Source organism: Tachysurus fulvidraco, chromosome 10 (assembly GCF_022655615.1).
Source record: "Tachysurus fulvidraco isolate hzauxx_2018 chromosome 10, HZAU_PFXX_2.0, whole genome shotgun sequence".
NCBI lineage: Eukaryota > Metazoa > Chordata > Actinopteri > Siluriformes > Bagridae > Tachysurus > Tachysurus fulvidraco.
The window spans coordinates 12773228-12791233 of record NC_062527.1 but is presented as its reverse complement, the minus strand read 5'-3'; the positions used below and the strand labels follow the sequence as shown (position 1 = coordinate 12791233).

Here is an 18006-nt window from a genome sequence, read left to right as displayed (position 1 = left end):
GTCATAACTTTATATGCCCTTGTGACTCATGGCAGATTATTGAAACATCTGATTTTATGAGTGACTGCTTTTTAGCATTCAGAAGAAAAAATTGAAACTGAAATTGATATGAAAATAGATTTAAAATATACAGAAAATAACAGTAGTTAATTCCGAAACCATGTTCAAAAATATTTTTCAATCCTGAACATTAAAGTTGATCTGAAATGATTTAAAATGATTTCTCCCAGAGAGAGAACAGTGGCTCATTCTGGTTCTGGTTTCTTCTCCACAACTTTATGAGTCATCAAGGGGCTATAAGAATCTACTAAGCCAGACAGACATGCTTCCAGACATCAGTGGTGCTGTGAAAACAAGCCTGATCCACTGTTTTCTAAACATGCCACCATCACTACTAACAAACTACCATCATTCCTACATGATGCATGGCCACAAGTTGTAATTATAACATCCGATTTCAACGGTTCACCAATCAAAGTGTGTTTGAGTTATTCAAACTAGTAAACAGTATGTGTGAGTGTTTCATTAGTTGGCTCATATACTTATTTTGCTGCCGAGGCAGACTGCAGCTGCTGTGTTTCATGGAGAAGAGCAAGTCTGCTGGGAGTCTAACTAATGTTCATTCATATTTCTCTTTCAGACAAAAGGGAATTTTAAGGTTTCTCATACTGTAGCTTGAGAAGAATCACACGAGAAGGTCAGGTGATCAAATACCAGTCACACCTACACATTCTTTTCATAATAAAGCATGAAGGTGACATGACAAAAATGCCACATACCTACATGGTTCTTTTGTGGAACATCAAAGCGTAAATTGCATAAATGCTTTACTACAAGTCATGTGACTATATTCCGTATGATAACAAAATGTGTGTAATGTGTGTGATTTGGGTGTAGTACATAATTTCTCCCAGTTACTGCTAAATGAAGATATTTTGAAATACTTTGTTCAGACTTAGTGCCCATCCTCTGCTACACACACAGTGAATACACAATGTTGGAATGAGGAGATATCTCATGTCTATGAGTGCCTCCAATTTAGCTGAAATTACCAATTGGAATCCAGTGAATGTGGCATCTCAGACACTGTTCACTAAGCATGAGGAGCGCTAAGACTCGTGCTGCACCCAATAAAGAAGAAAATCATGTGGTCTGAAGAATGAAGCCATCTGCAGCTGTCTATAGAAGTCGTGGAGCGAAGGAGGGAGAGGGAAGAGAGAGAGGAAGCAAAGAGAAAACCAGAGCATATGAATAGTAAGACATATGTTTAACAGTCTGTGGGTCAATGTTAGCTGACAGAGTTGTTCACTGTCTGCTTTGTCTATTCCTGTTCCTGTCTGCTCCGTATACAGAGACAGATGGAGAGGTATGGACAGAGATGTAGAGGGTGTAATGTCATTTGTAAAAGCTTTTGCAGTTGATTCCTTCAAGGCATTTTGAAACTATACACCAGAAAAGAAAAAAACAATAAGAAAGAAAAGAATACACCCAGAGCTGAAATGAAGGATTGACAGAGACAATGCCATGGAAATGTCTGCCAAAGAAATGTATGGCTTCATCAGGGAACAAACCAATGGAGAAAGACAAAATGAAACAGCCGAGGAGCTAACACAAATACATATTTGTGTCTGTAAGGCAAGTATGTAATATGGTTTTGTAGTTAAAAAAACAATTTCACCACAGATCCAGCCATAAAAACTGAGATAAATGTTTGCAATAAGCACCAGCTAGACCCATTTCCAGAATATGTCATACTTTTTAATAAACAAGGGTTGGGGATATTATTCCTCCCAACTCAATTTACTCCCAGACATAGGCTTATATTTCACACACGATTACAAAGATTACAAAGCACTTAAGGTGGTGGAAAGGTGGTAAAAAGAGCATGCCAGTGAGCATATCATTCCATATTAATTCATAGTTATTCTGTAAGTTACTAAATATCTTGCTACATATTAAATGTATACTTAAAAGAATACATAGTACAACTAAAATTTCTTTAGTGTCACCTGAGCGGCACAACAGAAAAGTTTTCCCCATCATCACAAGATCACAAATTTCAATTTTTAATTCAACTGAATTACATTTTTATTTTCATATCAATTTTATCCCTAATGTATCACAGATTTATCCCTAATAAGCAAAGGTCTGCCAAATGCTGTAAATGCTGTAAATGCAAAGGTGATGGTGCTAAGTTCCCTGAAAAAGGAACCTTGAGAACCTTGTCAGGAAGATTTTGGACCTTCATTGAGATGAGGCCAACCCTGTGAGGATCCTGAGGCATCTAGGGATGTACCAGCTCCAGTTGGATTCCGCTTCATGAAGTATTCAGACATTCTAAGAGGAGATGCTAACTACATTTGGTCTTTGAGGACAACAATCTCCCCATCAATACACAATTGTTGGACTGTATATTTATAATCACACCCTCCAGTGTCAACCAAATGAGGATGAGGTTCCCTTTTAAGTTTGGTTTCTCTCAAGGTATCTTCCTTTTCCATCCAAGGAAGTTTTTCCTTGCCCCGGTCACTTCAGTCTTGCTCATCAAGAATAAATACAAACTAATATTAATCTTGAATTTTTGTATAAATTTTAATATAACATTTTTTGTATTATGTTTCTTATGTTCTGTAAAGCAGCTTTGAGACAATGTATATTATTAAAGCGCTATACAAATAAATTTGAATTGAATTGAATAGATGAGCCAGACCTTAACAATAACCCATCCTCATCTGGTGTGATTATAAATAATTTCCCTTTTATAAATTTACACTATATTATCAAAAAGTGCAATCCGGTAACTAGGAAATTAATTCTATTCTGATTTCCGATTCCGATGATGTCACAGCCAAACAGGGCTGTAAGTCAAGGGAGCAAAACTGACCATGTTCTCTGGCTGGTATACTCTAAAGCCTGTCAGGTTAAACAATGTTATCTTATTGTTGTTATCTTTTGAGCTTGTATGCAGAAGACGGCGGATTGCTCTTAGTTATATGATTCATATGATAGAAGAGAGCTGGCTGGTCAGGAGCAAAATGAGAAATGGCTTTGTTTATTGTAGTGGTGTTCCAAATGTATCTTTTATGTGCATCTTCCTACATATTTTAATGTTTGTTATTAGTTTTAAGTTTTAAAATGTTCCCAGTCTTGCGTCTTTAATTTCTATCAAAAGGATTAAAGTCATTATTATGGGGATCAGATCCTTGAACAAGCAATTCATTTTCTGTGGCACACTATGCTATTGAACAATAAAACTTTTAAAACTATTACAAACTAAATTTATGCCGTTGAAAAGCTTGTCACGTTGTATGTGTGCAGCACAATCACATGCTGATAGGGTCACATGCTGATATTTTTCACAGGCTGGCTGTCTGTGAGAAAAGCCTTCAAGTGGAAAGTCCCCAACAGGAGTTTCGTTATTAACTACTTGACCTCCTGTCCCTGAAGCACAAATCATTCTAACAGCATCCATCTCACAGGCAATCGATTTAGCAAACAGTCATCAGTGTTCCTCCACGTGAGGAAGATGGTAAAAGGAAGACATTGATAAATTAGTTCATTATTAAATATAAGCTAATCCTTAAAAAAACAGCTGGTCCAGATTGTGGGATATGGTACAGCGATTAGATCAGGGGAGGAAATGAGATCAACATAAGCTATACTTGCTCAGGTATAATGATTCCAAACTGTATCTTCCTTGTTCACTTTGATGGTCCCATTAAGGCTACATCATTTGTTTCTTTAGTATGTCTGTATTACCATGGAAGAAGAATGTGATGTACTTTAGCTATTAAGTTCATAAATTCCCATTATACATTATATATTCAGATACATACTCTAGATATGAGGTGTACCTCTGATGATACCACTCCAATGATAAGGAAAAGTACAGTTTGGAGGCTTTGTTTCATTGTTAACATTGTATAAAATTCAGCCTACAAAACATTATGAAAATTCATATGTTCATGTGTTCATACCTTTTCTTACAACCGCCTAAATCCTTTTTTTTTTAACAAGTACACATAATTTCTGTTTTTACACACATTCTCACTCAGGCATGAAGGAACGTCCCATCATTTCTTATCCACCACAGCACTTTGGCAATGAAACTCCTGCACCTGTGTTCTGCTGTCGTATCTTTCCCAGGAAGCTTAGATTCACAAGGTCCCTGTTCAACAACCGCTGGCCTGATTTTGGAAGCGTAGGTGTTGCTTTAGGGATCCAGAAACTGAGGATGTAGTCTATTGTATTCTATACACAATGGCCAATTTTTTCACTCCACTACAGTCAAATGATTATGAGGCAGGGTGCGGAAGTCAATTCTATAACACGGCAAGGATGGATATCCTAGTTCATAAAAGTTCAGGCATGTCCTCTGAAAAGCCATCTGTGTGGGGGCTGTATGGATGTGACTGTGTAATTGGGTCAGCAGCCGTATTCAGCTCCGCAGATAAGATCACAGGTTATTGTAGACACTTGTACTCCCCTGGTGGCTACGTTTTTTTCATAATAATGTAACAGAATACAGGTGTTTGCATGGGAACCATACATGCCAGCTCTTTACTACAAAAAAGCACAGAAAATGTGTCACCTCTTGGGTGTTTTGTTCCATTTAGGGCTTAACTGGCACTAATGGAGACAAATGCAACCCTTCACATGATTATGGTTAACTCACACAGAGAGCCCTTTCACAGAAGATGGCTCTGCTGTTTCTTCTATTTTGGTTCTCTAAATTAAGGCTTGCTCTAAATCTTTGTAAATCTAGGCTGCAGGTTTTTGTGCATGTCTTTTGTGCGTGTGTATATGTGTGTAAGAATGGGTGTGAAGCTATCTTTGAGTCACAGGAGCCCTCTTCAAAGTGTGGCTGCTACACTCGGAGGCCATGTGAAATTCAGAGGGACTGATAGAGATTAAAAACTGAGCTGTATTCAAATCTATTGCCTACTCCACCCTGTTAAACATGGATGTAACCAAATACAAATACATTATTTAGTCTGAGCATATAGTGTGTTTTATACTTATAGAAATTGCTATAAACAATTAGAGAAAAGCTTCACACTATGACTAGGTGTATCTGTCAGAACTGGGATCTCACAGAACAAAAAAGTAACACAACTGCAAGGTTTTTATTTTTCATACAGAGCTTGAAAAGCATGAATATGAAACATGCTGGCAGTTTTGCCAAGTTTCAGCAAAAAAAAAAAAAAAAAAAAATCCACTCAAACTACAATTCAAAAACCACACAAAAAGACCTAGCTTCTTTTTTAGTGTTTGCGTAGGAAATAATGATGTGCACACATTTCTGATTTATTTATAGAGCCTTTGCTCCATGTAACCCATGCATAGGACAGACCCGTGCTGTGCACAGGGCATCATACGTCTGTAAAAAATAATCTCCAAAAAATGTTTACAATCATTTGTACGATCATTGCACGTTTTTCTGTATTTTTAAATAATCTTTCTCTATTATTAGAAGACAATCTTGCCATAAAACCATATAATAAAATGCCATTTTAAGTACATCTCAGTTTTGAAGTCGATTTGGATCTTTCTAGAATGTAACAAACCATAATATCTAAAGTATATATGATAAAATATTCATTATTTGTGTATTGCATTCAGATACAATCAACAATAACTGATTTGGGAAAGACATCAGTGCAATGAAACATAGTTAGCTTGATTACTCAGTCATATTAGACAGAAGATATAAAGCCTAATGTTAATTTACAAATGTCAGCTGGTTGTGGAGTTAAATTCAGTTTCGCAAAATTTTATTTGTTGTTAGAATGATTGGGAATGAAAATAACTTTGTTTTTGCAGCTTTTGTTTTTGCCAGTATTTTGCAATGTGGTAGAGTCCACATTAAAAAAATGGATCACTTATGGTTTAAATACAGATACAGAGAACTAAGTAAATCCAGATTTATTATATTTAGTATATGTTCATAACTTCAATAGAGCGAGTGTCCATGTTTATTTATGAAGATTTGCAGAATTGTCATAAGAATATTTATGACTTTGAATGGCAGGAAATGCATTCAGGCACTTCAAGTATAAGCCGGATAATACAGTCACATTGTGAACTGCTGAAGTCCGTTTCCAGCTAAATGGAGGCACAATGAATGCTGTATAATCACAGTCAAGTCATTACACAACTTAGACTTGTATAAAAGCGGAAGGAATCCCAGTTAGTGTTATAATTATTCATGTACATCTTTGTACTAAGTAATTCTACTGAATTTTGATTAGGTGTCACAATGTAATAATAAAAAAACACTTGTCTCTTGACTTGATTTCTATAGCAGACATTGTTCAGTGTATTGTATACACTGAAAATTAAGTACCTTAGCTCTCTTCCTACCTTAGGCAAAGAAATACAGTACATATAGAACATACAGTATATACCAACAGGAGAACAAGTTTCAAACCAGTTACAATTTTATCTGAAACTGCCCACATTAGCAAAATGTCCATGACATGCTCAGTGCATGTGTTCTTTGTATTATGTATTAGCCTTTATTCTATTTCATGCTAGATTTAGATCTCTTTAATACTAGAGTTGACTGTATGGTGTTATTTTTTATAATAAAATGCATATAAAGTAATGACATTTGCTATTATAATATGCTCAGTGTTAGATGTTCTCTGTCTGATGAGCAGTGAAGTAATGGTTAGTCAGATCATTCAGTGTTAGGGTAGATAAAATGTAAAGTGTGTTAGGAGATGGTGGACTGAATACAGCAAACTACTCTAAAGTCTCTAGGGCTGAAATGGATTTCCTAGAATGCTTCCACAACTTAAAGTCCTGTCCATGTGCCAGGATCTGATGTCTAAGCTGCTGTCAAAGATACAGAGTTGAAGATCTGTCTATTCTTCTTCACTGCCCCACTCAAATACTCAATACCCATCTCCCTTTCTGCTCATACAAACAAGTCATACATGTGCACACAGACATACACATGTATATTTATATACATACATGTCCACAGAAACCTCTCAGCTGTGCTGCCATTCCAAAGGAAGTTCTCATTTATCAGGGCCACGACAGCTGGTCATGACGGCAACTGCTGGCAGACACAACACGGGTGGAGAGCAGAGAAAAAGACAGGAAGAGAAATCCAGTGTGAAGGAAATTGTGTTTTATAAAGTTAAAATGTCAGGCTGGCAGGATAAAGACTAGCAAATTAAAAATGCAATTAAAAAACATCTAGCATGAATTTTCTTTCAAGTTTAAATTTTTTGAATGAATCTTTATGTCTTTTCACAAAATCTGTGAAAAGATTTTACACTTTATTAGCATAAAAAATACAGAATATTATTTAAAGCCTTTTCCTCCTCCAGTCACAAGATATTGTATTTTATCAGTTTTGGTTAACTGCATGCATTAAGTATTTAAAGAGAGTAAATAAGGAAGAATTATAAGTGAATTGAGACAAAAGTATTTATTTATAAAGTGTTATAATTACTCTATAATTACTCTATAAAATCATTGTAATGGAACACGAGTAGCACACAACATGCTGTATATTGGCTGCTCAAATCAAGCAACCTTTTCTACTGTACATCATGTGTGAAATCAGGGTGTAGAATATCCATTTCCTGATTTCCAGAATTCACTACACTGTCCATTTGTATGGAATGAAGTGTAACGATGCCTTCATGTGCTATCGGAATAATCCTACGTCCCACTTCTGAAGCAGTAATTATGTGTATGTCATCTTTCACGTGTTGTTGTCAGAAAGAACATAAAACACGGATAATCCCAGGTTCATTCGTACACATTGGAGAATTCAGCAGCGCTGTGGTTTAACATTGTGTAGTGTAGAGTAATGAACTGGATGTCACGTGGAGATTAGATGTGTTTTAATTCTAGTTTTTAACAAAGATCAGAGTGCTGATAGCTGGCACCCAGAATAAAAATCTGACTGGATTCAAGCTGCTATCTGAACATGATGAGCAGAAAATCTCTGTGTATGTCCCATACGTCTGTTCTAATATGTATAGAGAAATACAGTTTTCAGGTTGAAACCAGGGCAGATGTGTCATGTTTCTGTTTAAGCCCTGGGTGTGGGTTGTAGCTGTGTATATGTGTGTGCATCTGGGCAGTGTTCATGTCTCAGTGTATAAAGAAGTGTGCTCTATAACAAGACCTGACAAGCACAGTGCAGCTCCAGTCATGCTCAGCCCTACAGTTAGCACACACCGCCATCGAGACGGGTCAGAGCAGTGTGCAGAGTGTGGGCGGGCACACAGACGAGTGTGGAGTGGAGATGTGTGTACCGCCGCTGTTCTTTGGCCCCTCTTTCACCCTGAGGGCTGCTTTGAAGTGAGCGGGGCTGACAGATGACTCTGTCTCAGGCCCTGGAGCCAGTTTCACTCATTACAGAAGACGCGTGTCAGATTTGAGATGAGGAAGTGAGACAGTGCAGATGCAGGTGTTAAAGCAGACCTCATGGACACACATCATTTTGACTTCATCATGCAGAGGAGGACATACTGTATAATCCCATGCAAACCCAAGCAGTAAAGTACAGCTGTAATTAGAGAGCTTCATCATATAAGCAGTTCTCTCCACAAGTTGCACATGTGGTAGTTAAGGACCCAGTTTGAGGTCTTGATAAACACTTTAATCACTGAGACTGCAGAGAGCAAGTGCAGTTCTTTAGTACATAATACTTGATAATATAAATAACATTTTATTATTGTGCCACAGTGAGAGACACAGTGCTCCTGCACCATAATATTAAAGAAGGTTTATACTAAAAAAAACACCTCATTATCGTGACCCCTACAAAACTCCCATTGCTAGACCCTTCAGCAAAGAGCCGTAAACTTCAAAGTACTTTCAGCCAAATAAAAATGACATTTTATAACTTAATAATTCATTTTAGGCCATCCTTAAAAATATTTTGGTTTGCAGTAACAGTAAAAAAAAAAAAAAAAAAAAAAAATAAAAGGGTCGGTAGGTCTATATATTTTTTCAATGTAATGGTGATGGTGATTACGTAGGTATGACTAAACAAATTAGCATATCGTGACGTCACTGACTGGGTCTTCAACCCGTGCCTTCGGGCGCATCATCTCAAACCTTATATTGATGCTGGACACAATTTTTCCAGAACTTCGTACCAAGTTAAAGCGGTGTCGAGCTGTTTTAATGAATTTTCTTTAGATGTATTATGAACCCGTTAATAATATTTAATTGTTTTTGTATTAGTTATTTGAAGAGTAAAAAAAAAGGTCGGTCTTAACGCAAATTTACAACCGGCAAGTCGGTCGGACTTAAAGCAAAAAATAAAAAAAATTGAGTCTGTCCTAAATTGACAGGGTCGGTCGGGTTACGGCAAACAAGAATATTTTTAAGGATGGCCTTATCTTAATTATTTATAATTATAAGGCAAAGCAGTATTAATAACTCCAATCAAGGTAATTTAGGACTTTAACATTAACCTGTTAACTGTATTAACCTGTAACCTGCTGCTACGTTTATGGACAAGTAAGAGTCACACACAGATTTGACAAATCCTGTAGATATCTGTGGATTTTATATAATAAAATAATATACAAGGTTTTAACCAAATTTAACAACCGAAATCGCTTATAATGTTTTATTTCAAGTGAATATGCTTAAATGTTTTGCTCAGTTGTCGTCAGAGGACAATTCACTCCTAACTGTCCTAACTCCTAAATCTAAACAAAGCAAACATTTTATTCATTTTAGTCATTTTAGTCATATTATTTTATTTTGAGTCAGCAGGATCTAAATCAAAGAAACAGTCCGGTTTCTAAAAACAGTTTATGCCCAAGTCTCACCCCTGTTTCAGTAGATAATCTCTCCTGGATATTGTAGCCTTGAACCAAATAATTGTTATTGCAATCATAAAGACAACAATACTGACACACTCAGTATTGTTCAATTTTCACTGTATACAGTTGTGAAAGAGTAATGAATCGCATTCCCACTATCTGTCTGCTAGCTGTGACTCAACCTGGAAAGTCAGAAGATTTTTGTCATTTTTGAGTATAAATAAAAGAGAATTGAAATAACTTGGTTACTTTCATGAATTTTATTGGACTAAACAATATAGTTTGAATTACATCTAGCTTATGAAACAATAATTTACATAAATCAAGGCAGGCAAAATTCAATGAAAGCGTTCTTAGTCATAACACTGTACCATTAACACTTTAATTGGATTTGTTGGACTTGAACTCCTGAAATTTGGATTTGGACTAAGTCACAATTTGAATTCTGTACAACATTAAGACAATCGTTGACACAGTGAGGAACATGAACAGTATTTACTGGCACAATATTAAATAAAACACTACAAGCACAATGTTTGTTCACTCCACTAAGGCTTTAGATTTACTGTAACCAGGTCAGCAGCTAGCTAATATGTCTGCTCTTATACAGTACATTTAATCTGCTGTCTCTGTAGACATGCTGAAAGTGTAATGAGTGAGTAGGACTCAGACAGTGCCTGTTGTTTGCTGAAAGTGTGTGTGTGTGGGGTGTGTGTGTGTGTGTGTGTGTGTGTGTGTGTGTGTGTGTGTGTGTGTGTGTGTGTGTGTGTGTGTGAATGAGAGTGAGAACTCTGGTCTAGTCCTGCATGTCTAGGCATGTCTCATTCACATGTGTCTCAAACAGCGGAACTAAAAAGACTTGGGTATAGCTGTAATTACTGGGCAAACATCCGCACAAGGAGCCCAACCCTGTTCATTCTGACACACCTCAGTTTGCCTTCAGTGGCTCACAGATAATAAGAGGTAAAGGTGATCACTCACAAATCACTTCTTCAAAGAAAGTCTAACATAGCAAGGGATCCAGAGGGACAACAAACTCTGGGCTTTTGAATGTAGCTTTTCATTTAAGAAAAAAAGGAGAAAGGAGAAAGCAGAATGAACATAAAAAGTTTAAAGTAAGCTTACATGTCCTTACTTTTACTATGTAAAGAAGTCACCAGTTGCCACATAGACAATCACCTGATTTTAGCATAGTTTCCATGTTACAGGTTTTTAAACACTTCCCATGTAGTGAATATGTGTTTTCTCATTATTTATTTTGGTTAATCTTTCACTTGTGATTTTCTTTAATTAATTTTTTTAAACTTTTATTTTTTATTTTTTGTTCACAAACCTATTTTGGTAGTTCTTTATAAACACAGTGATTGTGAATTCACTGTTGATTATGGTAAAATAGGTCTCCAGACCTATAAATGGGTCAGAATTTTCTGCTTTTGGTCTCACTTTCCTCACTCTTCCCACTTATTTTATAGCTTGGAAAAGCTGACTCATGCTTTAAATCATTAATAAAGTAAATATGTGTTCATTGTCTAAAAACCTTAAGATGGCAATTAAATTAACTGGAGCATATCATCAAGGATGTGAACTTTTGAGCTTGCTAATCAAGATAGTTGCTGACTTAGGATCAGTTACATTCATATTTAGACCATGCTGTAATTTGTTTAATTTTTTGAGTGGAAATTTGAGGTTTTCATTTTTTTTTATTTTATTGGGTGTGCACCAAGAGAAATACAAACATTTGCATTCAGTGAACATGTGTATATAAGTAAACATTTTATGCTCAATAAAAATACAGACCCTTTCATTCAGTTGAATCATCCTCAGTCAACATATCATGCTTTTATTTAATGCCAGGCTGCATAGCAAAATCTGGAAATGTATGAGATCAGTGGGTATGCAGTGGGTATGCAAGCAGTAAAACAAAAGTCCTGTTCAGGCTTGTAGACTGGAGTCATGTTGGAGAAATATGGAGGAAGCATGTCAGTGTGTGCACATTAGTGTGGCAGCATAGTGTATTAGAGAACAGGCTTAACCCCTGACCCTACGCATGGATCCCAGCCTAAGGGCATGACATCATCCAAACACCCACAGACAGCCTTCTGGTCTGTAAGACACTCAGCAGTGTAGGGTGAAGTTCCTCACACACAAAGGAAGCACCGCCAGTGTGAGCAGATGACTAAATGTTCATTCAATTCTGTCCATATCTGACTAATACCTCCAGGATGTCTATAAGCTTTAACTATATGGTATCCTTTTGAATTCTGATTTTTTTTTTGACAAACTAATCTAATTAATTACAGATTCCATGCTGTATATAGGTTTATACATTTCACAAACCATAAACAGTGGTGCATGTGATTCCCTGAATAAAAAATCACACAGAGCAGTGGGAGGGAGGAATTCTTTTGTGTGACGTCCAAGCACACATGTGGCCTAATTTGGCCCTGTGGTTCCATAGCGCTTCCGTCGGCCCCCGCAAGCGTCCGAACACAAAGCACCAGTGTGTGTGCACCCACAGACAGACATGGATGCTGTAGGCCTGGGCTTATTGCCACTGCAGCTCTGGAAAGAGGGAGGATCAAAACACGCTGAATACAGAGCACTGTGTGAGGCGCCATGAAAGACCACTGTGTGGGATTTAGAACAATATGAGTAAATATACAGGTGGGCAAGTAAGAAATCCAAACAAATAAAGCCCAAGGAACAGGAGTAGCTCCAATGATGTACAACATGTTATTTTAAAAATAGGGCAAAACTTAATTGAGGTCCAAATAAATAAAACATACAAATAAAACAAATGTTATAAAACATTTAGAATGTAATGATGGAGGATTCCTCAGACTTCCGATGTAAAGCAGCTGGTGTGAGCTGACTTGTCCTTAAACTAAAGTGTTAATGAAAATTAGTTTAGTCCATATAGTCCATATAGCAGCAGAGTGAGAGAGAATGGAATTGATTTCTAATACTGTACAGTATATACAAGTTATGGATTAAAAAGGAAAATTACTTCTTTTTAATGTCAAAATATTTAAACTCAAAAAAGTATACGGAATAACAAGAGGAAGGAAAGGGCTCACATAATAAAGTTTAGGTTAGTCAGGGAAAACATTTAGATTTGCAGATAGACTCGATGGTACATAAAGTGCATAAAAGGTTCTTTTCTATAGCAGCAGTTCTGACAGTAATGCTGGCTTGAGGGCAAGTCTAAATTAATGCACTGTTCTAAAAGGTTCCATTATAATTCCTTTTGTAATAACACACATGCATGTACATGGTGGACACTAATCATAATGTATATGGTGAAGTTTAATGTTTTAATGAGATTGAAAGGTGTGTCTAGTGTAAGAGCTTTGTAACAAGCTATCAAGCTATTCTTTTAAGAGCTCTGACACAGAGGGCTTTGCGGTTTTACTGTAACATGACAAAAAAAAAGAGCCTGTTGGAGCAATTGGTTGTTGCTATAACACAAATAACAACACAAATGATAACAGGAAGTAAACTAGTCTTAACTCGTCTTAATATTAAAGGTTACTACAAACTGACAAAAGCAGTGAAGAGAATTCAACAATTTTCTAGAAACATAATCCATGCTGGGGTAACACATCACACCACCTTGTTGTTGATTTATTTTTTTTTTAAACAGCATTCCCTGTTGTGTTTTATTTCATTATTATCCCATCTTTCACAGCAAACCTACCCTAATCGCTAAAAGCCTGTGCTCTGGGAAAATATCCAAGAGATCTCACCAAATCTTGAGCGCACCAGTGTTTGATCAGGAAACAATCAAAGGGACTTAAATAACATCCCTTGGGTAACACTTTGTTGGTGAACGTTTGGTTTGATTAAACAGCCTATAATCTTACTCACAGACACATAAGTATAACCAGTGATTAAAACCTGAAATAAATTGGCTGCAAGCAATCTCATCTGAGCTGTCCTCTTATTCACCAACCTGGACACACCTGTGTCTGCAAAGTCTAGTGTAACACAGGTAAAACCACAAAAACACCCTCTACTGTTGTCTTCTAGGCTAATTATAGCTCCTAAGGGTTCTTTGCTTAAAGTCTGGCATCTCTGGTTATTTTGAGGGAGGAACGACACAAGATGGTGGGAACATGGCTAAGCTGCTGTCATGGTTTCTCACATGCAGTGCATCGTGTTATTTTTGTTGTCTGAGAGAATTTGTACTTCTTGTCCACAACCCCACACACACACTACTCATTACTACATTACCCCCCCCCACACACACACACATGACTACAGCACACTTCTATTTGACTAAAATTGTCCCATGATTATACATTTTAATCCTTTCTTACAAGTCTGTTAAGTTTAGTCAGGTCACTGTTGGGTTTCTGTGTCTAGAGTATGATTCTTTAGCTGCTGGCAAAAAGTGCAATGTGATAGGGAAGGGATGCGAGCTCCATGTTGGGCAAATAATTCACACCTCTTCACAATAACACATGTACAGAGATAAAAAGGACACAAGCACAAGCCTTCAGATGGTAAAACACTGTACAAGGTGTACAGCTGCCACATTCAAATAATAACCTTTTATACTAGTAGACCAAGTGAAACTGCACATTCCTAAAGCTTTGAGTGTTTACTTCATATGAGCCATTAACCAACACTGAGGTGTGAGACATGACAAATAAATTCATTGCTGAACCCAGGCACAACAAAACAGGTGGAAATTCCACTGTTTGGACCCTGATGATATTAAATCTCAGAACGGCGCTGCCCTCTTGTGGTGATAAAAGAAATAAACCTGTGATCCAAGTCAAAGATGTAAAAAGACATATGAAGACAGTCAAAGTTGAAAAGTTTACTGTAGTGCTGCAATATGTAATAAGTAATGACATTCAGTGAGCTATTGGTATCTTTCTCCAATTAGAACAGTTTTACAGACTGCCATACAATGTAAAAAAAAAGAAAAAAGAAAAAGATAGCCACTTGTCTCTCCACTCCTGCATTTACGGAGCCTTATGACTTGACTCATGTTTTTTGAACAAGCGTGCTAAACTTGCATTAGCTACAATGAAAAATTTGTGTGCTCAAAGTCAAATCACAACAGTGCTCTACAGTTTATCTGGTGTATTTACACTACAGGCAGACAAGAGAACAGCTAGCCATCTATAAATCCCTGTCTCACCGTTCCACACTATTTTTTTTGCGGAAGAACAATGACCATATTGCTCCCAGAAAACCTGAATGAGTGATGCATAATTTTTTTTAAAATAGCATGATTACAAAAAAAGGAAGAATCTAATAAATACATTCTTGATTTCATTTAAAATGGCATTGTGTTCCAAACAAATATATACACACTACATACCTACCCTCATCGTATTCCTTATAAAAGACTTCATTGAAATTCAAGGCCGATCTAAGCCAACAATGTACCAGTACCAACCCAAATGCTACATCAGCCTCATGGATCTGTATTCTGGACTATGGCTGATTGTTTATCTAAGTTTCATTAGGATGTGAAGCATTTATTTATTTCCTTGTCCCTACAATTTATCGTTTGGCAACAGTGCATTTTTTAAGCGTAGGGTACAGAAACAAACATGTAAACACAATTTAACAAATGAGGAATACTGTTTTGGTAAAATGATTATTTTAAGCAGAGTCATATTGTTCAGACATTAACACAAATGCATGCAGAATTGCACTGATGGATGTTCTTTCACAGACTATTCTTCTGTTTTGACTTTTCTATTTGGCTTCAGTATTAAGGCCCATCTTAATGGAGTGGGAAACAAACTCATTCACACATCTGCATCTCACAAGAAACCATTCATATCATTGCTCTCACACGCCAAAGCTGCCCATGGAGCCTAGATGTGTCCAACAAACAACAAAATTGAAAACTGTTATGAAAGAAGTTGCACGTCCATAAGCAATAGTACACTTTTCCCCTCCATCTTTCATTGGTTAAAAAGAGTCTTGCGCTCTGCATGTCTGAAGTGCTGAGTGCCTGGAGATAGTCAGTGGGACCCTCAGGATTGTGTAGTGTTGGGAGTTTATTACTGTGTTTATTGCTAGGCAACTGTTGTAATGTGATGGTCTCAGAGCAACTAGATGATGGTCCCTCAACTGAAGACGTAGTTGATGAGGAGTTGAAAGAGCATCAGGACAAAAAGAAAAAGGCAATGCCGAAAGCTCAGATGCAGACTCTGCTCTGTACGTCGCATCAACTCACGACTCAACACACTCAGGTTTCTAAACACACAAAGAGGAACAGAGAGAGTAATCATTAGTAGAGCAGAAAAAAAAAACATTTTATTATATTGCGTGAATGCATCACACAATGATCAGGTTATAGTATTCCTTTTGATTTAACGGTATGGCCTGTAATTGTTTTAAAAAAAAATCTACTGCAATATTGTAGTATATTCTTCTTCTTCGGGATGGGAACATTTAAATTTTGCCACAAACTGCCCCTTTTAATAAGTTTAGATTCTTGAAAAACAATATATTTGAACAGTTGTCCAATGATACCCAAACACCTGAGGTTTTTTCCCGAGCTGTACGTGTGATACCCACCTCTGAATGTCCTGCTGTGATTTCTGTATAGATGCTATAGAAGTCTCTATTTGTGCAAGGTCCTTCATTTCCTTATTACATCTGGCACACTGGCTGCCAAAACCTAAAGACACAACCCAGTGAATCTTTAGCACATTACTTTAACACTACTACTACTATTATTATTACATTTACAACTAATTTACAACTAATGTATTAATAATGTAAAGTAAGATATTACAGGTCTTTAGAATTGATATGTAACGATGTGTTGGGCTTGCCTTCATTATCAGAGGATTCATGTGTTGGCTCTGGAGTGCTGCTGCTGCTTTCTGTGTTCTGACTACAGCTGGATGGCTGGCTACTTGACTTCCTGTGCTTTCCATGAACCTGGGCCTACACAAACACAAAAACATACACACAATGGTACATATAAAGACATAGTAGAAGCTAATAGCAGAAGTGATTCCCCCCCCGCAAATTCCCAAAATGCAAGTTCTCAAAAAGCCCATCTGACCTTCTGCTGGCTGCTCCAGTTCTGGCTGTAGGTGAAGCCGTTGTGCTGACGCCGGGGCTTTTCTTTGGTCTGAACGATGCCATCTTTCTCAAACTGAACCAGGCAGCAGTCAGGATCCCATGGCTTACGGCTGGGTGGAAGAACAGAAACACAGAGCATGATACAAAATAGATGATAAAGTGTTTTTTTTTTTCCAAAGCTGTGGCTTTCTGTGTGCGAATGGCCTGGTAGGTGCATACTCCATGTATTTGTAGTTCCACTCGTTGGTGATGGGGTTCAGAGTGAAAAGGTGTGGGCTCCAGGGCCGGTCTCCTCTTTGCCTTGCCTCCTGTCTCTGTGCTTCCTCAAGAATAAACTTCTCCTGTGTAGCTTTGTTCTGGTCCTTGGCATTAATGGCACTGGTCACGTGCTGCCATAACCTGAGACAAAAAGTAAACTCTCTGCAACATGTGCTGCACATCTCAAAATCCACAAGTACATATATCATTTAATAATACGTTACATTATCCCCAAGTTTTCAAGAAAATGCACTAGTGCACAGTTTAACTATAGTGTATTTTTACTCCTGCTTTTTGATACATGTACACAGACAGAATTTACAACAACATTCCTGCTATATTTCTGTACCTGTTTCACCAGTAATATTCTACGGTGTGTAAAGTGCACGAGGCAGATTCTAGGACACCACTACTTTATACCCTAAGTAGTATAATAATAACTTATTAGAACTAAGTAATACAGAAAGGTTTATAGAATGCTACTGTCTGTATGATGCTGATACCAATATCATCATTGCTTGTTCTTAAGCTTTCACTAGATGCTTTAAAAAAAATCTAAATGCTTTGTACAAACCTACTCTTTACATATTTTATCGGTTTAAAAAAACTTCCTTAGAATTCCCATAAGCATAAGCTTACCGCTCCGATTCAAAGGTTCCCTGCTGATCAAACTGCACCACCTGCCTCTTCAGTCGCTGACTGCGTACGTCAGGTGTGGGGTTCCATAACACCTCCTGGTGGCCAGTCTTCTTCTCACAGAGAAGCACCTCACCATCCTGCCAAAAGACATGTATTACACACTTCATGCACTAGGAGAAGACTGAAACTTTAAACATGTGATGAAGATTTGTGTTTAATAATTGTTGACAAAGGA

At 37.2% G+C, this 18006-nt stretch overlaps 1 protein-coding gene across 2 annotated transcripts in view; it reads right to left on the bottom strand.

The window, feature by feature from the left end:
* Positions 1 to 14619: 14619 nt before the first annotated feature.
* The window catches only part of osbpl5 (oxysterol binding protein-like 5), a 31538-nt gene continuing 28151 nt past the window's right edge, over positions 14620 to 18006 (bottom strand). For both annotated transcript variants that reach the window (XM_027173261.2, XM_027173260.2), the window contains exons 17-22: positions 17772 to 17908; positions 17094 to 17273; positions 16855 to 16984; positions 16619 to 16733; positions 16359 to 16461; positions 14620 to 16034 (exon numbers count right to left, since the gene is read on the bottom strand). In XM_027173261.2, the coding sequence (XP_027029062.1) occupies positions 15905 to 16034; positions 16359 to 16461; positions 16619 to 16733; positions 16855 to 16984; positions 17094 to 17273; positions 17772 to 17908 (795 nt within the window). In that variant the 3' untranslated portion in view covers positions 14620 to 15904. The remainder of the gene's footprint in view (positions 16035 to 16358; positions 16462 to 16618; positions 16734 to 16854; positions 16985 to 17093; positions 17274 to 17771; positions 17909 to 18006) is intronic.